The 24,189-nt window shown below is 46.7% G+C and overlaps 1 protein-coding gene across 3 annotated transcripts; it reads left to right on the top strand.

Annotated features, from left to right (window-relative positions):
* Positions 1 to 22,817, top strand: LOC130680787 (zinc finger protein 337-like). Of its 3 annotated transcripts, none has more exons than XM_057492182.1 (5): positions 1 to 387; positions 16,634 to 16,709; positions 17,244 to 17,370; positions 17,687 to 17,761; positions 20,094 to 22,817. In XM_057492182.1, exons 2-5 carry the CDS (start codon positions 16,662 to 16,664, stop codon positions 21,518 to 21,520), a joined length of 1,677 nt encoding a protein of 558 aa, XP_057348165.1. In that variant the 5' UTR covers positions 1 to 387; positions 16,634 to 16,661; the 3' UTR covers positions 21,521 to 22,817. The 3 variants fall into 3 exon arrangements, with proteins under 3 accessions (XP_057348165.1, XP_057348163.1, XP_057348164.1); XM_057492180.1 differs by having other exon boundaries at positions 17,663 to 17,761; XM_057492181.1 differs by having other exon boundaries at positions 5 to 387; positions 17,666 to 17,761.
* The last annotated feature ends 1,372 nt before the right edge of the window (positions 22,818 to 24,189 follow it).

Here is a 24,189-nt window from a genome sequence, read left to right as displayed (position 1 = left end):
AGGACGTTAGCCGGGGGATAGTGGGAGCCAAACACCGCAGCGGACACGCTGCTCGCGGAGAAGGGGCACTCGGCTACGGGACTCACTCCTGGGGACCCCAACTTTTCCGGACGCCCCGGCCGGGGAATCCTTAGCCCAGCACCGCCCTCCGGCCCGCCCCCCAATGGCTTCTGGTCCGGAAGACCCGCCCGCCCCAGACAGCTGAGCCCATGATTCGCCCCGTCCGGCCCAGTCACCCGCCGGGCGCACGGAGGGGCGGGACGGAGTGGTGACTGGGCGAGAGGCGCGCTGCCCGGTGGCCTCCAGCACCGGAGTCCCACGCGCCCGGGAGGAGCCCCGGCGTCGGTGGGAGGCAAAGACCGGCATTGGGCCTGCGCCCCAGGTTCCGTAAGTCGCTCGCGGCTCGCTCGTCCGGAGGGGGAGTGCGGCGTGGGGCCACGGTAAATAAGGAACCGGGGCCCCCGCCGGAGCGGGCGTTACAGTGCAGGAATGCGCGCCGGCCTCCCTCCCGTTCGCCGAGGTGGCGGGAAACTCCGGGCAGGGTCACCGGTGGGCAGCGTGTGCCCGATGCCCGCGCCTGGAAGGAAGCCCAGACGCGCCGCTGGCCAGGGGCGCGACCCCTGCCGGCCGGGCCCCTGGCTGCCGCCCGTACCCGCGGAGCCGTAGCCGTGCGCTCCCAGCAGGGCAGCCAGGCCGCAGCAGCATCCCCCGGGCGCAGAACTGCACCGCAGTGGGGAACCTTTGTAAGACCGTGTGGGGCGCGCGACACAAACCGCCGCATCCCCAGCCCAGCCTTGGGCCACCGGCGCATCAATGGCTGGTTCACAGCCTGCCAGATCCGGCTGGGATGGAGAGACGGCGCCACTGGTCTCCGCCCCTCTGTTCCTGGTACGGCATTGGTCAGGCACCTGCCAGTCACCGAGGTCCCACCCCTGAGGTTCCCCTGCAGGGGAGGTAAGCCCGCTCTGGGGCTACCGGGAGAGAAGGTGGGCGGTGCTTTCCGGCAGCGCGCGGGAGCGCGGACGCAGGGGGCGCGAGCGCGGACGCAGGGTGGATGAGACAGGTCGCAGGGGGCTGCTCCGGAGATGGGTTTGCCCAGCCTGCGCTTCCCTCTGTAAGATAAATTCTAACTGAAATAAGCAGGCGACGAGGGGCAACAAAGGGCCAGGCAGTTTATTTGAGCACAATCCCCGGCGAAGCTCACCAGTCTGCGTTAATACAGGCTGGGGAAGTCGCACCCGGTCAGGGAGGTGGGGGCTTATAAGGGAATAGGAGGGGGAGGAGTGGGCAAGCTATCCTAGGGGGCATGGAGAGGTATGATTGGCTAAAGGTGACATAATAGACAACTAGAAACTTTTCTCCTTCCAAGAGGGAGGAGGCTGACATCCGGGTCTTAGCTGGCACATCAGAAGGATGGAATTCAGGAAGAGCTGTCCCCCTTTCCATATAAGGCACAGACCTTGGGGTCTGTTCTGTTCTCCTTTTATGGCATCTCTGTTCTGTTTGCATGTCCTTGTTTTTCCTTCCTCCAGCCTAACACCCTGGCCCCACATTGGCTTGATGGGGCGCACAGGGGAGTGTGTGAGGGATGGGGCACGGCCACAGCCCTGCTTCCCTTGGCGTACTGAGCGGTCGCCCTGGGGTTTGTGGTTTGGATGGAGACTCCGCTCTGCAGGGAGAGCCTGGCGCACGTTGCCTCCCTTGTAAGGCATTTGGCCGAGTCTCCCTCTTCCCAGCAGTTAGTGGAGAGGGTCCCATGTCGTCTCCACTTCAGGGCTGGGGTTTGTGTCTGTGCTTGGGGCACACAGCGCTCAGGGTGCAGGGCAGATCTCTGCGGACTTTGGCCCAAGCACGTGAGGTCGCCCCCCGCTTGGCTGCCTAGTCGACTGGGTCGTCCCTGTTCCTCAGAACGCAAGGAGCTCAGTGCTGCTGAACAGCACAGCTCACCTGATCTGTGCATGGGGAGCAGCGATAGCCGTCACCCCCACTTCCATTTGTAAGGAAGAGGGAGTCTCAGTAACTGCGCTGGGCCTGCTGCGGGTATGGTGCGCGCTCCTGACCCCAGAAATAACATTTCAAATGTGAGCCTGGGGCTGGAACGGCCACCGCGACACACCCTGACCCTTGCCAGTGGGTGTGGAGATGGGTGGTGGGCGGGGCCTGCCAGAGAGGACCCCATTGGAGCGCCCTACACCCTGGGGCCTGTGGGGCTTCCTCAGGGTCACAGGGGGCATGAAACCATAAGCAAGAACCAACATCTAGAATAGTAACGAAACAGTCTTTGGTTCGAAATTTAGCCTCAAGTGCACAGCAAATGGAAAGTAGTTACAAGCTACCAAAAAGTCAGTAGGGCAGCCTGTTCAATGGAGACTGTCAAGCAGCTGGCCACACCCCAGGGGGAGCTCATTGAGTCCGGCCTGTGTCTACCTGCTCTGTGCTGCGGCGGCCTGAAGAGGGGTGTGCTGGGTCTGTCCGTCCGCTGGGCCTCCTGGCTTCTGGCTGTGTTCATGGACTTGGACGAAACCTGACAATTGGGGCACATGCCCAGGTGTCCATCTGCGAGGGACCCCTCCCCGCAAAGAAGGGGTGGGACGGATGAGTGTGACACCCTCTGAATAGGCAGTAAAACTGATAACTCACTGTCCCTTTTTTAAAGAACAGGGAAGGGGTGCTGTTTGGCCCAGGAAGCTGATGCCTCAGCGCCTAAGAGCCAGCTGGCTGCCTGGGTTCAGGTGACTGATTCTGGGCTGTGGTTTCAGTGAGGTCACTGCTCTACAGAACCTAAACCGAGGTCAGTGACAGGGTGAGAGTGCCCCCAAACTCATCCAGAAACACAGATTCCCCATTTCTAACCCCATCTTCTGTAGGAATGGCCTGTTCTCACTTCTTGTCACCTGCCTAATGAAGTGCTTCCAACAGGATGTTTGTAGGCGTCCTGCCTAAGACACACGTGGCCAGGCCCTACTCTGTAGAAGTATAAAGTCTATGTGACAGTTCATGTGACTGTGTGTCTTTAAAATTCAGTATTTCTTGATACATTTTAAACTCCTTTTGACCTTGCATTATATGAAATTGTACTTGAAGAAAAAGACTTCGGTGGTTGTAGATTTTACCTCTTAATATTCTCATAATTCATATTCTTACAATGACTGAATGACTGCCCTGCTGTGGACACCAGCTTAGCTGTGGGATCAAAGTCAGCATCATCAGTAAGGAGATACCAGTGCCTCCTGATAAGGGGTCCTGAGAAGGACACACGATGCCCAGGGGTATTCCCACCATCACCTGCATCTCCTGTGTGCAGACCTCAGGTAGTGTCCATTTGCGTGGCATTCTAGACAACTGCTGCCTCTGTGCTCTTCAAAAACCTCAAGGTGGGAACACACAAAGGAACATGAGGCAGTGTGCAGCTGAAACAGGACCAAGGGGCCCGATTACTGCATATACACAATGCTTTAGAGAGGAATGGGTTGGGAAGGGGGAGGAAAGATGGCAAGAAATGTCATTATTGGGATGGTGGACAAAATTGGAAGCCAGTGGTGGTAGAAAATAGTGTGCCTTCATTTCCCAAGTTTAACCATTGTCCTGTGCCCATGCCCTTGCGGTCAGGAAATACATATTCAAGTCTTGAGGACAACATGGCACAAACTCTGAAACAGTTCGAAATGGGGTAAGAGTGAGAGTGGAGAGAAGATGATAAAATTTGCCTGATGAATGGGGCCAGGTGAAAACAGTTCGTGAAGTTAGCTGGGAAACGGGTGTTTGGGAATTTTTTTCTCCTGTTCTAATGCAACTTTTCTATAAAATTTGAAATATCAGAATCATAAGTTACAGAAACAAACATCTACCCTGTGTTCACTGCAGTCTAAATATCTCTTACCAATGAAAATGCTTCCGTATTTCATCTCTTCTGAGATACATCTTTTTTTCCATCTTGTAGCATCTCTGAATTTTTGATGCATGTTAAAATCAGTGCTGTCATAGCATCATGGTAGATTTTGAGCAGGTTTTGTCTTTCAGTCATTCGTCTTGGGGTCAGTGGCATCTTGCGTTTGATGAAATACAGTATGTTTTTTTGCTTTGTTGTGTGATGAGGTGGGGAAAGGAAGACAGTCCTTCCAGGAGCTTCATGTGTACAGTTTATTCAGCCACCCATGCTCACCTCATAACTCCAGGCCAGATACCCTTTGTTCATGTCCACGTCCATATTTCACAGGTATTTCCAGCTGAACACTTTCCAGTCTGGGGTTCTGTCCTCACCTCTATACCCCAAACTGCTCTTCCTCTGTGTTTCCTGCCTCTATGGGTTACTAACCTAATCGTTAGATCGAGATGGCTTCAGAATGTCCCCAGGGGAAGAGCATAGGGGACGTCCAGGTGTGTCCAAGGGGGTTGGATGGCAAGAGACCCTCACCTCTCTTGCTGTGGAACAGATAGTAAAGCGCTGCCTATTTCCTAAAGTGTGTGGGTTCCAAATGTTTGAACCTCCTTTTCCCCATTTGTCAAGGGAGAACGGTTTATCTGTTAAAGTAATGGAGAAGGGAACTACAGCTACCATAAAACTCTGAAATTATCTGGCTTAAGATAGGAGAGCTTTTTAAAAAGCCTTTTGCAGTACAATCATTCAAATGGGCAGTTCCTGCTAAGCAGCCAACATTATGAGATCACATGTCAATGAGGGACGTGTGTGTGGCGGGCTCTGGTTTGCTGACTCCCAACTCTTCCTGCCAGATTTGCTTCCTGTACTGGGTCCTGTTCCTGGGTGAGTCAAGCTGGGGTTGACTTTCATGCTGGACACTCGCAGGGACCACCAAGCATAGGCAGGTTTCATAGAACCTGCAGGGGCCTGATGCCCTGGGTCCTCTGCAGCCCGGAAAGTCCTGCATTGGGGCTGCTGTGGGCCCATTAGATCATAAACCCAAGTTTTGCAGATTTGGGAATGGTTCTCTCCTCAGTGTTTTTAGGACACTCAGTCCCATCTGGTTCAGGGGAGACTTTGTATCAGCCCAGGATTGTAACCTTTTCTTTTCATTTGCTTGGCAACTTACTTTGTAGAGGTACTGAAATGGTAGATTTAGAAGGTGCCTGGAAGGGTAAAGAGTGACATGAACTGTTACTCAGAGAAGGGAATGTGGGGCCCTAGATGCGAGTTGCAGCACGGCTGTGCAGCAGATGCTCCCAGAACGCCCATCTGGCAACTGGGGTAGAGCTGTGCAGCTTCAGCATCCAGAGAAGCCTCACTGGAGACCATCCCCAAATGTCTCATGAGGGAACCCGTGTCTCTGAGCACCGATGGTGTTCCTGTCCCTGTGGCTGCTCTACGGCATCAGTACCTGGGCAAGAAGATGTTGCTTCCAGATCATGAAGAACATGGGGCAGATGTCAGGGGCTGGTGGTCCATATGAGGAGAATACTGATGATACGATGAACAAGAGACAGAAGCAGCTTATGAAAACTTTTGTTTTAAGTTAGAGCATAAGTGAAACACTAGGGGCAAGTTTCTGAGCATCAGTGTTCCAATCAGTTTAGGTTATGGTGACTTAGCAGAACACAGAGAGTCAGGAAAATGGGTCACATGGATACTGAGTTAATGACATTTGGCCACGTTACTAATGTATGCAACTCTCAATTTTATCATTGTCTACCCAAAGAAATGCTCTTTATTCTCTTCAGAGAAAAAATTGATTCCAGATACAGATCACATTCAGGACATGGCCATGACACAGGAGAGTGAAGTCCTTTGTTAAGAGCAAAAGGATCAAAGTGCTGCCCCGGAGTTCATTATCGAATTCAGTCAAACACAGAGCTCTTTAAAAAGGTCTGCTCGCACCTGATAATACGGCTCCTAAGTAGCTAGTGGATATTCCTGAAGACTGTAGACCATTAATTTTAATTTAAAAAACAAAAGCAACTCATAATTTTTTCACAATTATATGATTGTAGAATTTTCATATGATTCAAAAATGTAAGATGCATCAAAACATTTAAATATCACACTCTGTTCCCATAGGGTAGTAACAGCTACCAAATCTCTCTACATAGCTTCTTAAAGACATAAGGATCAGTAAGGTGAGGAAAACAAAGGCCCCTTTGCCCACAGGGGCACCATTACTAGGAATCAGGGCACCAGACTCCCTTTACCCTGGAAAATGCACATCGTCCATTAGCAGACTGAGTGCTGGGGCCTAAGCCAGTGCACAGACTTGAGGAGACACTCCTGAGAAGAAGTGAGTGCAGAGGGAATGTGTGACACAGGAAAACATCCCCAGCAGAGAGTCTCACAGCTAAGAAGATCTGCGCCCAAGTGTGTCAGAGCCCTAGCATGGTGGACGAAGGGACAGAAGATGGAAGGCAGTGGAAATGAATTCTACAGGGACACGAGAGTCCAAACACAGCTTCCACATGGCCTCACCCTTTAAAGATTATAACCTTGGTGTCATGAGTCCATGAATCCCCATTTCTACCCAGTGAGCATGACTTGGGCACTGGCTCCATTCAAGTTCCTAGGCAGGCACTTATAGTCCCTTTTAGAAGATAAACTGAGGGATAATAAAATATTTAATTGAAAACATGCAGCAGCGAATCTGACAGGTAGAAGGAAGCTCCAAGCAGGTATGCAGAATGGAACACTTAAAGCCAAGTGAGTTGTATGAGGCCACCAAATGGGTTGGTCATTGGAAGGTCAGTTTCCTTCACAAAGTGAAATGGAATTCTGTGCATCCCCATGGTGGCCACGCTGGAAAGGGCTTTGTAAGCTGCAGAGTCCCTGAGTCAGCCAGGTGGGCTCTACTGTGCTGTGAAGATGTCCTGAGCTTTTCTTGCCTGTATCTCAAGGCTCACAGAGGAAAACCAACCAGGAAGGCTCAAAAGAAGACAAATCAGACTGACTTTTGTGTCCCTAGCGAAATCCTTTAGAATGACGGGCAGCATGATTCCTGCTTCCTCTCTCACCTAGATGGAATCAAAATATTCATTATTCCCAGAAGAAGAGGTGGTCATACCCCAGGTTTTGGAATTTCCCAGGACACACTCTTTTAGCCTCCCACTCTGCATCCTCCAGTCCTGTGCCTACAGGACAGGGGACTGTGCTGGGCGTAGGGAGCACAGCTGCCTGGGTTGGATACTCCTTGCTTGTGACCTTCTCTGCTCCAAACCAGGAGGGCTTTCCTTTGGTCATGACTGACGGCCTGTGAGCTGCACTGTCCCATGTGATCTCAGAGCCTCAGCTCGTTCTCAGTCCACCAAGCCTCTCAGTGAGAAACGTTCCCCAGATCCCAGCCCCTTGCTCAGGACACATCCATCACCGCTCCTCTCGGTGCTGTGTAAGCCTACCACGTGCCTGGTGTAGAACCGGCCTTGTGAAAAATGGTTCAGTTAGCATTTCCTGAATGCTTCCGTCTAGGTCCTGGGCTTTACAGTCCTTGCCACCGTTTATTCTCTCAACCAACCTGCAGGATAGCAGAGGAAGAAATACTCAGCTTTATTGAGGTAGATTTCAACACAGTAAAACTCAACTCATTTTAAGTTACAGCTCATTAAGTTTTGATAAATGTAAGTAGTTGAGTTTCCATCATCAGAATCAATTTTTTAAAATTCTCATCACCCGAAAAGGACATTTTCACTCAAAATTTTAATGGAATATAAAAGGAGCTAAATATTTCCAGTGTGCGTGGCATTCGTAGCTAAGTTACAGCTAACTATATTAAGCTGTTTTCTCTGGCTCTCAATTTCTGTTTCTGCACATGTTGATGCCCATGAATGTCGGCAGGTGGTGTAAGTCAGAAGAACCAGAACTTGTGGTGGTCACCACTCTGGGCCTGTAGAGAGGACTCTTCTCTTGTTCCCGTTTATTTGGAAAGAGAGAATCTATGTTTAAAATTTATAATGAAAAATGCTTAAACATTAATTGAAATACAATATGTAATCTCTTGATGCCCCTCACCAGCCCCAGTTTATTATTTGTGTCTCCAGGCCACACCCTAACCCTAAGCTTTCTATTTTCATACCGAGTCTTGAGCCCAGTCAGACGTCATTCATCTGCGGACACTGCAGCAGGCTTCCTGAGCGCGAGTGTGGTTGCTTTGCTTTTTAACTCATCTTTGGCCCCATTATCACACTAGAAGTTTAACAATCCCCTAATTTCACCAACTACTTGGTCCCATGGAACTCTCCCTAGTGGACTCTAAAACGTGCAATTTCAATTCCGTGCTCGGGGCCGTTAGTGTGAAAGGCATGGGAAGAGAACTGTCTGGTGTTCAGCAGGTACTTTTCACTTCTCTCTCCTGTTCTTTCCTTGTGCGTCTTGGTGAAGGCGCAGCTCCCACGTGTGGACAGGCGTCTCCACCTTCACAAGGTGACAGGCCCTGTTTCTGTCTTTGCCGTATGTTCCCCCAACTCCCTCCCTCCCACCTTCTGGGTTCTTCCCCATAATCTACTTCTCTGCTGCCTGTACACCTGTGCCCGGGAGGACAGATGATGCACCCACCACTCACCTGACTACTTGGCCGTATTTGTGGTCAAAATATAACCAAAAATTCAGCCTTTGGGAACAGCAGTGTAAGGAGCTCTATGGACCCTTTCCCCACAAAACAACTGTGTCTGTGGAAATTATTATTAAGAGACAGCTCTTTAATGTCTCTGGGAACTTTCTTAAGGCCACTCAGCATTTGGAAAAATATTTGCTCTGAACTGTCTAAATGGTTGTAAAGATAATAAGAATCTGTGATTGACCTCAAAATGGAAACCACCTCCCACGCTGTCAGTGTGACAGAACAACTGACTGTGCCCAGTGCAGATGACAGACAGCGCCCTCTCTCCCTAGGTTTCCGCTCACGGTGGTGATTTCTCCCCGAGTGGCCAGCACCGCTGTTGTCCTCACTTCCTCCTCCTGCCGATCCTGGGTTCTTAAACCTCTGGCTCAGGTCAGCGTGCTTGAGGGGTCTGGTATCTCAGTATGGCTCTCTGGGGTCGTCCTTCTTGAGGTTTGTAGGATGTCTTGGGCTTTTAGATTCATGTCTTGCTAATAATTTGAGGCATTCTTTGGCCATTTTTTCTTTTTCTTCAAAGTCTGAAAGTTTAATTTTAATATTTATGACATGTTACTGAAGAATAATTTATATATTGTTTCAAGTATATGACCTGGTGACTCAGCAGTTACCTCCATTATTCAATGTTCACCCCAACTAGTGTAGTTACTGTCTAGCTATCAATATAGAAACATATAACAAAACTATTGACTGTATCCTCTATGCTGTGCTTACATTCCCCCTACTAATTTATTTATTTTTTGTATTAAAGTAGAAATTCCATACAATCTTATAAAGGTTTCACATGAACAGCATTGTGGTTTCAACACTCACCCAATTATGAACTCCCCCACCCCAACTTATTGCAGTCACTGTCCATCAGTGTAGTAAGATGCTCCAGAGTCACTACTATTCTTCTCCATGCTATACTGTCTTCCCTGTGACCTACCTGTATTGTGATTACAAATTATGGTTCCCCTTAAACCCTCTCCTCCTCCCTCCCCAGCCACCCTCCCCAACCCACTGCCTTTGGTAACCACTAGTCCCTTCTTGGAGTCTCTGAGTCTGCTGCTGTTTGTTCCTTCAGTTTTGCTTCATTGTTATACTCAGTGAGTGAAATTGTTTGGTACTTACCATTCTTCTCCTGGCTTGTTTCACTGAGCGTAAGGCCCTCTACCTCTGTCCATGTTGACTCTAATGGCAGGATGTGTTTTCTTTTTATGGCTGAATAATATTTCACTGTATGTGCCATATCTTTATCCATTCACTTACTGATGGACACTTATGTTGCTTCCCTATCTTGGCTATTGTAAATACTGCTGCAATAAATACATGGGTGCATATGTCTTTTTGAGTCAGAAATCCTGTTTTGTTTTGGTAAATTCCTAGCAGTGGAATTCCTAGATCAAATGGTACTTCTATTTTTAATTTTTTGAGGAACTTCCATATTGCTTTCCACAATGGTTGAACTAATTTATATTCCCACCAACAGTGTAGGAGGGTTCCCCTTTCTCTCCATCCTTGCCTGCATTTTTTGTTCCTTTTGTTTGGAATTTGGCCATCATAACTGGTGTGAGATGAAATCTCATTGTGGTTTTAATTTGCATTTCCCTGATGATTAGCAATATTGAGCATCTTTTCATGTGCCTGTTAGGCATTCAGATTTCTTTTTTTAGAGAAGTGTCTCTTTATATTTTCCACGCATTTTATATTTGGGTTACTTGGTTTTTGGGGTGTTAAGGTGTGTGAGTTCTTTATATGTTTTGGATGTTAACCCCTTATCAGATGACTGGTTTATGAATATATTCTCCCATCCTGTAGGATGCATTTTTGTTCTAGTGATGGAGTCCTTTGTTGTGTAGATGCTTTTCAGTTTGATGTAGTCCCATTTGTTCATTTTTGCTTTTGTTTCCCTTGCCTGAGGAAATGTGTTCATGAAAAAACTGCTCATGTTTATATTCAAGAGATTTTTTTCCTGTGTTTTCCTCTGAGTTTTTATAGTTTTGTGACTTACATTCAGGTCTTCGATGCAGTTCAAGTTTACTTCTGTGTATAGAGTTAGAGAATAATCCAGTTTCATTCTCTTACATGTAGCTGTCTTTCTTGTCAACACCAGTTGTTGAAGACGCTATCTTTTCCCCATTGTATATCCACAGTGCCTTTATTGTATATTAATTAGCCCTATATGTGTGGGTTCATATCCGGGCTCTCTCTTCTGTTCCTTTGGCCTATGGGTCTGTTCTTGTGCCAGTACCAAGTTGTTTTGATTACTGTGGCTTTGTGGTAGAGCTTGAAGTCGGGGAGCATAATCCCCCCAGCTTTATTCTTCCCTCTCAGGATTGCTTTTAGCTATTCACGGTTTTTTGTGATTCCATATGAATTGTAGAGCTAATTGTTCTAGTTCATTGAAGAGTGCTGTTGGTATTTTGATAGGGATTACACTGAATCTGTAGGTTACATTAGGCAGGATGGCCATTTTGACAATATTAATCATTTCTGTCTATGAGCATGGGATGTATTTCTGTGTACTGGTATCTTCTTTAATTTCTCTCATGAGCATCTTATAGTTCTCAGGGTATAGGACTTTCTCCTACATTAGGTTTATTCCTAGGTATTTCATTCTTTTTGATGCAATTGTGATTGGAATTGTTTTCCTGATTTCTCTTTCTGCTAGTCCATCGTTAGTATGTAGGAATGCAACAGATTTCTGTGTATTAATTTTGTATCCTGCAACTTTGCTGAATTCAGTTATTAGTTCTAGTACTTCTGGAGTGGATTCTTTAGGGGTTTTTTTATGTAGAATATCATGTCATCTTTAAACAGTCACAGTTTAAGTTCTTCCTTACCAATTTGGATGCATTTTATTTCTTTGTGTTGTCTGATTGCCGTGGCTGGGACTTCCAGTACTATGTTGAATAAAAGTGGGGTTTGTGGGCATCCTTGTCTTGTTCCTGATCTTAAAGGAAAAGCTTTCAGCTTCTCATTGTTAAGTATGATGTTTGCTGTGGGTTTGTCATATGTAGCCTTTATTATGTTGAGGTACTTACTAACTATACCCATTTTGTTGAGTTTTTATCATGAATGGATGTTGAATTTTTTCAGATGTTTTTCACCATCTATGGAGATGATCATGTGATTTTGTCCTTCTTTTTGCTGATGTGGTGTATGGTGTTGATGGGTTTTTGAATACTACACCATCCTTGCATCCTTGGAGTAAATGTCACTTGAGCATGGTGGAAGAACTTTTTGATGTATTTTTAAATTCGGTTTCCTAATATTTTGTTGAGGATTTTTTCATCTATGTTCATGAGGTCTATTGTTCTGTAACTTTTGTGTGTGTGTGTGGTATCTTTCTCTGGTTGGGGATTAGAGTGATGCTTGCTTCATAGAATGGGTTTGGAAGTATACCCTCCTCCTCTACTTTTTGGAAAACTAAGGAGAATGGGTGTTATATCTTCTCTAAATGTCTGATAAAACTCAGCAGTGAAGCCATCTGTTACAGGGTTTTTGTTCCTATGTAGATTTTTGTATTACCAGTTCAATTTCCTTGCTGGTAATTGGTTTGTTCAGATTTTCTGTTTCTTCCTAGGTCAGTCTTGGGAGGTTGTATTTTTCTAGAAAATTGTCCACTTCATCTAGATTATCCAATTTGTTAGTATATAAATCTTTATAGTATTTTCTAATAATTCTATGTATTTTCATGGTGTCTGTAGTGATTTTTCCTTTCTCTTTTATGATTCTGTTGTGTGTTTAGGCTCTCTTTCTTGGTAAGCTGGCTATGGGTTTATCTGTTTTATTTATTTTCTCAAAGAACCAACTCCTGATTTCATTGACTCTTTGTATTGTTTTACTCTCAATTTTTTTTCTGCTCTCATCTTTGTTATGTCTCTCCTTATACTGACTTTGTGTCTCATTTGTTCTTTTCTTTTCTAGTTTTATTCATTGTGAGTTTAGACCATTCATTTGGCATTATTCTTTTTTGAGGTAAGATTGTATTGCAATATATTTTCCTCTTAGAACTGCCTTTGCAGCATCCCACAGGTTTGGGCATGTTGAGTTGTTGTTTTCATCTCTTTCTGTATATTGCTTGATCTGTGTTTTTATTTGGTCATTGATACATTAATTATTTAGGAGCATGTTGTTAAGACTCCAGGTGTTTGTTAGCATTTTGTTTTCATTGTATATTTATTTATACTTTCATACCTTTCTGGTCTTAGAAGCTGGATGGCACAATTTCAGTCTTTTTCAGTTTATAGCCGCCCTTTTTGTAGCCCAGTTTGTGATCTATTCTGGAAAATGTTCCGTGTGTACTTGAGAAGAATGTGTATCCTGCTGCTCTTGGGTGGAGTGTTCTATAGATGTTTGTTAGGTTCACCAGTTCTAATGTGTTGTTCAGTGCTTCTGTGTCTTACTTATTTTCTGTGTACATGACCTGTACTTTGGAGTGAGTGTTGTGTTGAATTCTCCTAAAATGAATACAGTGCATTCTATTCCGCCTTTAATTCTGTTACTCTTTGTTTCACATATTTAGGTCCTCCTATTTGGATGCCTAGATATTTATAATGGTTATATCATCTTGTTGGACTGAACCCCTTATCATTATATAATGTCCTTGTCTCTTGATACTTTCTTTGTGTTCAAGTGTATTTTTGATGCAAGAACTGCAACTCCTGCTTTTTTCTCTCTATTGTTTTCATGAAATGTCTTTTTGATCCCTTCACTTTTATTCTGTATATGTCTTTGGGTTTGAAGTGAGCCTCTAGTTTGCAGCATATAGCTTGTTCTTGTGTTTTATATCCATTCTCTATGTCTTTTGATTGGTGCATTCAGTCCATTTACAATTAGGGTGATTATTAATAGATATATCATTTTTGCCATTTTGGGCTTGGATTCATGGTTACGGAATGTTCAAGAGTAGCTTCGTTACCATCAGTCTAACTTACCTCACTTATTACACTATTACAAGCACAATCTAATGGTTCTCTTTTTCCCTTCTTTTTCTTCCTCCTCCACTCTTTATATAACAGGTGTCATATTCTGTACTCTTTGTGTATCCCCTGAGTGACTTTGTTGGTAGTTGATTTAATTTTGCATTTTCTTAGTAATTAATTGGCCTACTTCATTTGCTATGGTTTCATTTTCTCTGGTGAGAGCTATTTAGCCTTAGGAGTACTTCCACCTCTATCAGGTCCTTTAAAATACACTGTAGAGAGTGTTTTGGGGAGTTAAATTCCAACAACTTTTGGTTATCTGAAAATTGTTTAATCCCTGTTTCAAGTTTAAATGATAATCTTGCGGAGTAAAGTATTCTTGGTTTCAGGGCCTTCTGCTTCATTTCATTAACTATATCATGCCACTCCCTTCTGGCCTGTAAGGTTTCTGCTGAGAAGTCTGATGGGCTTTCTTTTGTATGTGATCTTATTTCTCTCTCTGGCTGCTTTTAATACTCTGCCCTTATCCTTGATCTTTGCCATTGTAATTATTATATGTCTTGGTGTTGTCCTCCTTGGGTCCCTTGTGTTGGGATGTCTGTGCACTTCCATTGCCTGAGAAACTATTTCCTTCCCCAGCCTGGGGACGTTTTCAGCATCTATTTCCTTAAAGAGACTGTCTATCCCTTTTTCTCTCTTCTTCTTCTTCTGGTACCCCTATAATGTGAATATTGCACCACTTGGATTGGTTGCACAGTTCTCTCATTATTCTTTCATTCCTACAGATCCTTTTCTCTCTCTGCTTCAGCTTGTTTTCCTGTTCTCTGATTTCTATTTCATTTACCAGCTCCTCTGCCTCATCTAATCTACTTTTGAATCTCTCCATTGCATGTTTCATTTCAGATACTGTATTTTTCAAAGTTCTTCATTCTTGAAATCCTCCCTGAGATCTTCAATATTTTTGTGTAGTTCCATGAACATGTTTATGACTTTTATTTTGAAACCTCTATCAGGAATATTGGTGATTTCAGTTTCACTTAGGCCTCTTTCTGGGTTTTGAGGGATTTGTTTGTAAAAGATTCTTTTGCTCTACTCTCTAGAGCTGCTCAGCCCCTGCTGCAATGGTGATGGGTGCAGGGATGCAATGCCAGTGCCTTTCGGGAGGAAATAAATTTTTCCTGCTTCTGAGCTGCAGGCTTGCCTCCACTCCCAGGGACAGTGGGCTGACCATGCCAGGTGGGACTCCTGTGTTATGTGCTTGTAGCTGCCATAGGTGGGGCCACCCTCTGGCTGGCATAGCACAATGGCGCAGGTGGTAGGTTTAAGAACCAGTGCTGTTGGGGAGGATGGAGTGGCAGTCTGCATATCGCAGTGTGGGACCTCAGTGCTGTGTTGCCAGGCATGGGGTTGGAGTACCTGAAGCTCCTGAAAGTTCCCAACCTGCTGTGCTAAGGGTGCTGGTACGATTTTGTTCACCTGTCCTTTTTACTGAGCAGCAAGCTCCATGTATTTCTTGCCCCTTTAGCAGCCCTATCACTCTTGGGAAGCCTTTTAAAGTGCCCACCTTTCTTATGTCCCAGACTGGACATTTGTTGGTACTTGTTCTCTGCCAGTGGCAGGAAGCTCAGTCACTCTGAGTATTCTGCCTGTCTTTGCTTTCCAAGTCCACTAATCTCCAGAGCACCATGTAATGTGGCTTTATGTACCAGGAGCAGATCTCCAGGGGTGGGTGTTTAGCAGTTCTGGGCTTCTACTCCCTCCCGGCTCCATTTTTCTACCTCCTGCCTGTAAGCTGGGGTGGAGGGAGGGCTTATGTCCCATGTGATCATGGGTTTGCTCCTTTACCCTTTTCTGTGAAGTCTTCTCTTTTCCCTATATGTGGGTAGTCAGTTCTGCAGTCTTTGGGTCACTCTTTCAGGATTAGTTGAATTTGCAGTGTTTTTGTGGTATATGTGGTTTTGGGAGGAGGTTTCTGCCTCACTCTTCCACTACCATCTTTTTCCCAAAATACTTCTCCCTTAATTTTTAAAAAAAAAATTGAAAAGGGTATGACAAACTCCCTTGGACACATTACTCAATTGTAAATGTTACCATATATGGCCCATATCGTGAAAACATAACTCAGAGATCACATTCACTCATAAGTAGTTCAGTGGGTTTTCTATAACAGGTAAAGGCTTGTTTTTTAGAAACCAAAGATTTCTTAAGATAACAAAATTAATAACTCTTTAGTACTAATTACCATCCGGCTCATGTTCCGATCACAACGATTCCCGGTAAAGTGCTTCACAGGTACTTTGCTGCACCAGGATCCAAATTGCAGCAGTTCACAAATGTGAGGTGGATTCTATGTCTTAGGACTTCTTATTCACCACAGCTCACCCTCCTGCTCGTGCTGATGGTACGTTGAAATACTGGGAACTGTTCCAATCCTATTTTCTTAGTTGGGTTGCAACCTTTGTCCCCTGACCTTGGGTATATGAGGGGTGGAGGTAGGGCATAGTTGCTGTTAGAAGCGATCCTGTGGGAAAGCCTCTGCCCATTCACCTCTGATCAGAAATCCCCCTGAGACCTCCGCAGTGTGACCTGACACCTGCTCCCCAGACACAGGCTATGTCATTGCCATAAATGGGGTAGGGGTTCTGGTAGGAGAGCTCACTGCTTACGGTTGGTCTGGGGTGGGATGTTGCTTTGATACCAGTGTCTCCCCACATTAGGCTCCCCATGTCTCCCTTGGGCTTTGCCCTTGAGGTTAGTATGCTGTGCATTAAGTCAACACCATCTAGGTGTGGTGGCCTCTAGTCTGTGACCTGTGGTTATCCCTCCTTTAAGCACAGGGAAATTGAGGCTGGGACAGGCAACAGAACTGTCATGAGTCTACTGGAGCTCTGGGTTCTAACTTTAAAGGCAGTAGTTCCCCTTGGGTGTCCCAAGGCTGTCTCCCATTCACTCAACATTGTAAGAAAAAGGTCACTCAGCTCCCAGGATACTGAGCCCTCATGCCCAGGCCCCAGCATGTAGCTGTGCCAGTAAATAGCCTGGTTCCCTCTGCCCTTTTGAGGACACTGTTGGTGGCTTTGCTGGTGCCCTCAGACTGCCCCCCACTGCTAGGGTCAGCCCTGCCTTCCACAGGACAGGTGCACCCAGGCACCCTCTTACTCTCTTTCCTTCACACAGAGCAGCCCTCTGAGGGGTTCCCTTCTCCATGGAGAGCAGGAAGGTGACTCTGGGACCCTGGAAGACTGAGAGAGAGGTGAGATGTACTAGATATCCTATCTTTATCATCACAGGATGAACCCATTCCCTTCACCTGCCCTGGTGACTGCCTCATTGGTACAGGGCCAAGGCAGCAGCCATCCTCGGGAAGTGACCTGCTTGGCCTGGCTGCCTCCCTGTGGGGGACTGGGCAGGACTGCATCAAGTGCTGATGTGTGAGCAGCACACAAAGAAAACTGAAGCAGATGATGGATGTCCTTGTTCCAGTGCCCAGTGAAGATCGGTTGGTTGGTGTGTGAGGGGAGGGGCCGTAGACAGTGGTGGCCAAGGCTTCCAGCAGGATGGGCTGCCTGATCAGCCCCTGTGGGATGAGGCAGGTCCTCGAGAAGGGGAGGGGGGCAGATGTACTGAACATCTCAGGCTGCCCCTGGGAACCACCACCTGCAATGTGGAAGGTCTGACACCCAGTGGTCATCTGCATAGCTGGGGGACGGATCCAGCCTCCATGCCCACACATGGCCAAGCTGTGGCTTGCAGCCTCCTGGTGAGCAGGCCTGGGTTTGTGCTGCAGGCTCTGGTGACATTTGGGGATGTGGCTGTGGATTTCACGCAGAAGGAATGGAAGCTGCTGAGCCCTGCGCAGAGGACCCTGTACAGACACGTGATGCTGGAGAACTTCAGCCACCTGGTCTCACTCGGTGAGTGTGGGCTCCCCTCATGGCAGTTTTGCCTCCTGTGCACCTAACTGCCTGGGGTCTGGCTGAGAACCAGGCACTACTCCAAGCCCAGAAGACACAGCACACCACCGCCCATCTCAGCCAGGTTCCCTACCTTGCCAGTGCTATCCTTACACACAACCAACCACTTGACTGGAACAAGGAGGGCCTAGAATGCATGCTTTCGAGCTCATTCCTACCACCCAGGTCTGGATACCGAAAATAGCCCCTCGAGGCTATAATCACGAATGACCTGCCCCTTTTTCCCACTAAGCAGGAATTCCCTGTTCTAAACCAGACCTCATCACTTGGCTGGAACAAGGTGAAGAGCCCTGGAGGGAAGAGAAAAGACATCGGCCAGGCCCTTGTCCAGGTGAGGGGAACCTCGGGTGGACACTGGCCTTGTAGGGCAGGGATGGCTGTTCAGAGGCACTGGCAGGAAGCTTTCCTCCCACACCGTGGCTTCTAAGGCTGCCTGGCCCAGTGTGCCTTCTACACCATCATTGTCTTGAACAAGTAGGGGAATGTTCTGGGTACCCTAACTCCATCCTCCTGCAGGAAGCCCTCCTTCTCCCCAGCAGGCTTTCCCACTGTGGCCTTGCTGACCGCCCGGCTCTCTGAGGCAGCAGTGGTGTTACTTCTCTTTGTTAGTGTCCTGCAGGACCCTGTCCGTCCCATCTTCCACCTCTTCCTCTCTCCACCATTGTCTCTGGGTTCAGTTCTTTCCCCTCTTGTGCCCCAGAGGCACTGCCTTTAGGGGGCTGCTCTCTGGAGTTGGGCACCATGGATACTGTTTGTCATGGTTCTTTTCTACACCTGTCACCTGGACTTGCTTTCTTGGAGCAATGGGGGTTCCCCTTTGGGCCACTTGTTCCCTTCTGTGTGTCCCATGGGCCTCCCTCTCTGAGACTCTTATGGTTGGATCACAGGAGATTCTTCTGAGAACTGATGCTCCTTTTTGAGCTGTGGACAAGTGTAAGTTTGTGGTGTATCTTCTTATTAGCCTGAAGGTGTTGGTTTTAGGCTTCATTTGTCCTTATTGATACCTAGGCCTTTCTTGGGAAACCTGTTAGCTGAGTCAAGTTGAAGTGGCCGTCATGTGCTTGGAAGTCTCCTTTGTGTCCTGCTGTAGGAATCCTCACTGTGCCACGGCCGTGAACTCATCCTGTAGATTGTTGTCGTTTCTCAGCTCATATGTCTTTGCTGATTTAGTTGACATGTGTGGGTCAGTCTGAACTATCCGTCCAGTATTTGTGAAATGAATTTTAAATCTTCGATTGCACAACAGCTGTTCCATTTCTCCCTGATGAATTGAAGTGTTATTGTGTCATTATGGTAACACTTTGTTCCCACTCTTAGTGTGTAGATGTAAGACTGTGATGAGCTCTGTGGACCCATCTCCAGGCTCCACTCTCTTGGGGACAGTCCTGCCTCCTCCCACTCTCACCCTCTTCTTCCACTGTTTGATTATTTTGAAACAAATCTTGGTCATCCTGTCATTTCATCTCCAATATCGAGTAATACTATTCTGATCTTAATAGTATGTTGACTAGATTTGTTTTGATAGCATCAACCATTTAACATGTTTTTGTACCATGTGTCTTTAAAATTTACATCCTGCAGTACATTTTGCCAACAGTCTGAAATTTTTGTAACTTCCTGGACTCAACACTTAGTGTTTTGCTCTGTATTCTTGATGACATGTTTCCCCATCTGTGCCTTCCTCTAGTTGTCCAAGAGCCCATTTTATGTCTGGTGCTGTCAAAGGGAGTTGCAGACAACATTTCCTCTAACCCATGAGCCCTTCTGCATGGAAGTCAATCTAACCAGTATTCAGATGTTTCCATGTGGGTCTTTGTAGGTAGAGTCCAAATACCATGCCACATGCAGACCTGCAATGACAGGCAGTGTGTTCTCATGTGCACACCCCTGTGTGAGCTGAGAACTGTGGTTCCCCAGCAAATAACCTCAGGCAGCTTCATGGTCCTTTCCTGACTCCCCATTCCCCAAGGCCACTGCTACTGTGGTTCTGCCCAGTGGGCAGCACTTGGCCAGTTCTGGAACTTGGTGTTAATGGAATCCTACCGGGCCTTCTATGATAACACCAGCATATTGTTTATTTGCCTCTGACCTGTGGTCTGCATGGAGGTGAGCTCATCATCTCACAAAGTTATCACAGTATTGACTGTACACCCTGAGCTCTACGGTTGCTCCCATGACTAACATATATTATAACTTGAAGTTTGTATGTCTTCATCCCCTCACCTTGTTTTGTCTACCTCCCCAGCAGCCTGTAGCCCTTCTTTGTTATCCATCATTTTGTTACCTATCAGTCTGTTTCAGTTTTGTTCTTCAGATCACACTTCTGGTGCTATCACACAGTATTTGTCTTTGTCATATTTGAATTAACATAATGACTCAGGACCCATGAATGTTGTTACAAACAGCAAAATTTCATTCCTTTTTAAGCTGAGGAGAATTTATAATCTAGATGATGCTCTAACTGTAATTTAGAAAACAGACTATGGAGGAAATCATTTTTCTGTGTGTACATTTCTCTCTAAGGAAAGATACAAGCTTCGAACTAGATGCAGGAGCAGGGCCTGTGAAGGGAACCCTTGTGCGAGGTAGTGGCATTTGTGTTGGGTGGTGGCCCAGGCTACCTTACCTGTGACCATCCTGACTGGGCACTTTCTCTTCATCAGAAGCAAAGCCAGAAATCCATCTGTTTCCCGTGAGCCACCCACTGGCCTTCTGCAGTCAGCACACCCTCATCTGGCACACAATTCATGACCATTCTACTCAGGTGTCTCCAGGTATACATGCAACAAATTACCCACAGGGAAAGAGTCCTGGCCTGGAGCACCAGAAACAAGAGCAGGAAGAACTCTCTCATCAGAGTGACCAGAGTGATAGGGCAGAAGGTCAAAAGACAGAAGAAAACTCCCAAACCTTGTTGAGGAAGAGGAGTCAGACCTTGCGTGCATCTGCCAGCTCAAACCCCACTAATGCAGTAAGTCTGGATCAAAGGAACACAGTGGTGGAAATTGATAGCAACCAAGCCCAGAGGGGAAATCCTAAAGAAACAGGCAAACTGTTAAAAGAAAGAGAAAATTTGGGATGGGAAGTATTCAGATGTGCAGAGTGTGGGCAAGGCTTTAGCCAGAAGACAAAGCTACTTGAACACAGGAAAGCACATTATGGACAGAATCTTTTAACATTCATGGAGTGTGGACAGGACTTTATTGATAAGTCAGGACTATTCTTGCACCAGAAGATGCACCCAGGAGAGAGTCCGTATATGTGCAGGGAGGGTGGGCCAGACTTCAGTGATAAGCCAAACCTCATAACATACAAGAAGACACACTCAGGGGAGAAGCCCTTTGTGTGCAAGGAGTGTGGGCAAGGATTTCTCCAAAAATCTTCTCTGGTTTCTCACCAGTGGAAACACACAGGGGAGAAGCCTTTCGTGTGCAAGGAGTGTGGAAAAGGCTTTGTCAGAAAATCATACCTTATAATCCATCAGAGGACACACTCAGGGGAGAAGCCATTTGTGTGCAAGAAGTGTGAGCACGGTTTTACCACAAAATCATCTCTGGTTTTGCACCAATGGACACACACAGGGGAGAAGCCTTTTCTGTGCAAGGAGTGTGGACAAGGCTATACCCAAAAACCAAAGCTGATCTCCCACCAGTGGAAACACTCAGGCCAGAAGCCTTTTGTGTGGAAGGAGTGTGGAGAGGGCTTTATACAGAAATCTCACCTGATCTCCCACCAGTGGAAACACTCAGGCCAGAAGCCTTTTGTTTGCAAGGAGTGTGGACAAGGCTTTATCCAAAAATCAAACCTGACCACCCACCAGTGGAAACACTCAGGCCAGAAGCCTTTTGTGTGCAAGGAGTGTGGACAAGGCTTTATCCAAAAATCATACCTGATCTGCCACCAGAGAAAACACTCAGGCCAGAAGCCTTTTTTGTGCGAGGAGTGCGGACAAGGCTTTATCGAAAAACCTTACCTGATCTCCCACCAGTGGAAACACTCAGGCCAGAAGCCTTTTGTGTGCAAGGAGTGTGGAAAAGGCTTTACCCAAAAGTCATCCATGATCTACCACCAGTTGAAACACTCAGGGTAGGAGCATTTTGTTTGAGTGATGTAGGTAAAAGTTTTAGCTTTAAATCAAATCTTCTGAGACTTAAGAAAGTATACTCAAGGGGTAGCCTATTGTGTATATAGTGTGTATTTAAACTTTAATCCAAAAATTATCCCTAGTGTCACACCTGTGGAAACACTTGGGTGAGAATCTGTATGCCTGTAGTGAGTGGGGGCAATGTTCTCTCTGGCAGTCAGGCCTGTAAAACACCAGAACTCATGCTTAAGGAAGAAGTCTTTTGTATGCAAGGACTGTTTTTGAGTCTATACCAATGAGTCTGACCTCATCATGTGTGAGAAAATATGCTCAGGAGAGAATCCTATACCTTTCCAGGAGAGCAGGCACTGGAGTACTGACAAGTCATACAGCACTAGGCGATGACACAGTTATGAGAGAGGCAGTTGTGTGGGGATGTGCACGAGGCCTTAGAGGACAGTCGTCTCTCCCCTGGTCCCAAGGCATACATGGAGAAAAGAGCCTGTGTGTGATGCAGGGTGAGAAAGATGAGCCATAATCATGCCTGTGGATATCAAAGGTTCCAGTCAATGGGGAAGTACTTGTGTGCACAGTGTGGCCAAAGCTTTACTTAGAAGTCAACAGACGGACAGGAAATCTGATCACCATCTGTCCCCTCCCCATCAAAGTTCCAGAGGAACTTCAGGAGCCCCTTGACTAGGGATGTATAAGTAGCAATTACTGCAATTTCTTTCTTAAGGGACTTCCTTAAGGGAAGGATCAAGGTGCAGTGAGCTGATGGCTGAGTGTCAGCACCTCTGGGTCAGCCTGTAGTGGGCTGCCCTTTCCATCCAGTAACTGCTGCTTTGTAAAGCTACAGCTGGTCCTGTGACCTCGCTCACAGATGTGTCATGGAGGCTGGGGGTAACTGCAGGACTACCGAGACTTGAACTTGGAGACTTTTCCTGAACAGGAGGAAACATAAGTCTTTGTCATCCTGAATATTTACAGCAGATTCTGAGACGAGGTCCAGGTTTGAGAAACAGATGCCTGGGGAGGGGAGGGAGTTACCCAGGCTCCTGGGGGAAATGTAGTCTCTCTCCTGGAGACCAGGCTTTCTGCCTGGCTGGGCATCCCGTGTGCTGTTCTGATCCAGTGAGGACAGCCCGGGGATAATGGTAGGACTGTTGTTGACACATCCCCTGTGAGGCTACACAGCAGTCCAGGACTCTTCCTCCAAATGCTCCTGTTGCGCCCCCTCCCAGCCACCCTTGGCTCCTCCCCATGTTCTCACACACTAAATAAAAGCCTTGTCTTATTCGGTTTCATCTCAGTGTCTCCTTTGCAGAGAGCCGACACACAAGTGGTACCCACAATAGCCTGACAACACGGGTGGTAACATAGGTATTTGGGGAATATCTCGCTGCACAAGAACAAATCTTATCTGTCAGCTTCTACAACCCTGGAGTATCTTCTGCTCTTGTGTCCTAAACCCCGCCTCCCTCCTCCCAGTACCTAACCGCCCAGACCACCCCCCAACCTGACTGCACCAAGCTCCTGGATTTCACTCTCACCCGCTTCCATCCCATAACCTCAGAACATATTCTGGGGTCTCCTGACTGGATTGTTGATGGAAGTGTTTCGAAGGCCGTCTCCTCCCAGGTAGGGTATGCCATCACTGAGGGCTATCATGACAGCCAGTCCTACCTGCCCTGGGAAGTAGTTGTGGCGGCTGCCCTCCCCGCAGTCACGACTTCACAGCAGCACAACTTACTGCACTCACCGGAGCTCCTACTCTCACAAAAGGTAAAACTATCAACTTCTATGCAGGCTCCAAATATGCTTATAATGTCCTGCATTCATATGCCCAGATCTGGAACAAGAGGATTCCTAACAGCAAAAAACACCCCTATACAAAATGGATCCGTCATTCAAGATCTCATAGGGGCAGCACTTCTACCTCAGACAACTGCTGTATTTCATTGCAGAGGCCATCAAATACTACCTCACAGGATAAAATCTTGGACACATCATTCGTGGAAATAATAAAACTAATATAGTAGCAAACAGCTGTCAACCCTCTCTCCATTCGCTGTTTCCTTTTCCCTCTTATCCCTCCCTAGTCACTCTATCAGAGCTAGCTGTATGCAAAGAATGGGGCACTACAGGAAGGACAATGTTGGTTCCTCCATGGAAAATTGGTCCTTCTGAAGGCTTACAAAATAAATTACTTTCAACTTTCCATGGCCAGTTCCATGCCAGATCATTCCCTGTGTTCCAGTTCCTAGAGGCCCACATACATCTCACTCCTGGTCTCAGGACCTCCCTACAAAAGATGATCACCTAATGCTCCATATGTGAAACCACCAACCTGCTATACCTCCCCAATTCCCTGCCCTTCAGTTATGGGGATCCCTCCCCAGCACTGACTGGCAGTTTAGCCATATGCCTCTGGTAAAGAACTAAAGATACCTACTTTTGATGGTTGACACCTCTGGGTGGATAGAGGCCTTTGCTACATCAAACAAAATTTCTTCTACAGTAACATATACCCTACTCACTGAAATCATCCCCGCACTTTGGACTGCCAACCTCTATGCAAACCGATAATGGACCTAAATTCAACTCACAGATCACTCAACAGGTGGCCTCTTCCATAAATATAACCTGGAAATTCAACATCATGTATCGACCAA

The sequence above is a fragment of the Manis pentadactyla genome, chromosome 14 (genome assembly GCF_030020395.1).
Source record: "Manis pentadactyla isolate mManPen7 chromosome 14, mManPen7.hap1, whole genome shotgun sequence".
Taxonomy (NCBI): domain Eukaryota; kingdom Metazoa; phylum Chordata; class Mammalia; order Pholidota; family Manidae; genus Manis; species Manis pentadactyla.
The sequence above is the reverse complement of the archived record's forward strand: the minus strand, read 5'-3'. Positions and strand labels throughout refer to the sequence as shown.

Excerpts from the sequence above, each read along its gene's own strand:
- LOC130680787 (XM_057492180.1), top strand. The coding sequence starts at position 16,662 with ATGGAGAGCAGGAAGGTGACTCTGGGACCCTGGAAGACTGAGAGAGAG. Across the intron at positions 17,371-17,662 it reads CAGCCACCTGGTCTCACTCG|CAGGAATTCCCTGTTCTAAA; the intron begins GTGAGTGTGGGC and ends TTTCCCACTAAG. Across the intron at positions 17,762-20,093 it reads TCGGCCAGGCCCTTGTCCAG|AAGCAAAGCCAGAAATCCAT; the intron begins GTGAGGGGAACC and ends TCTCTTCATCAG.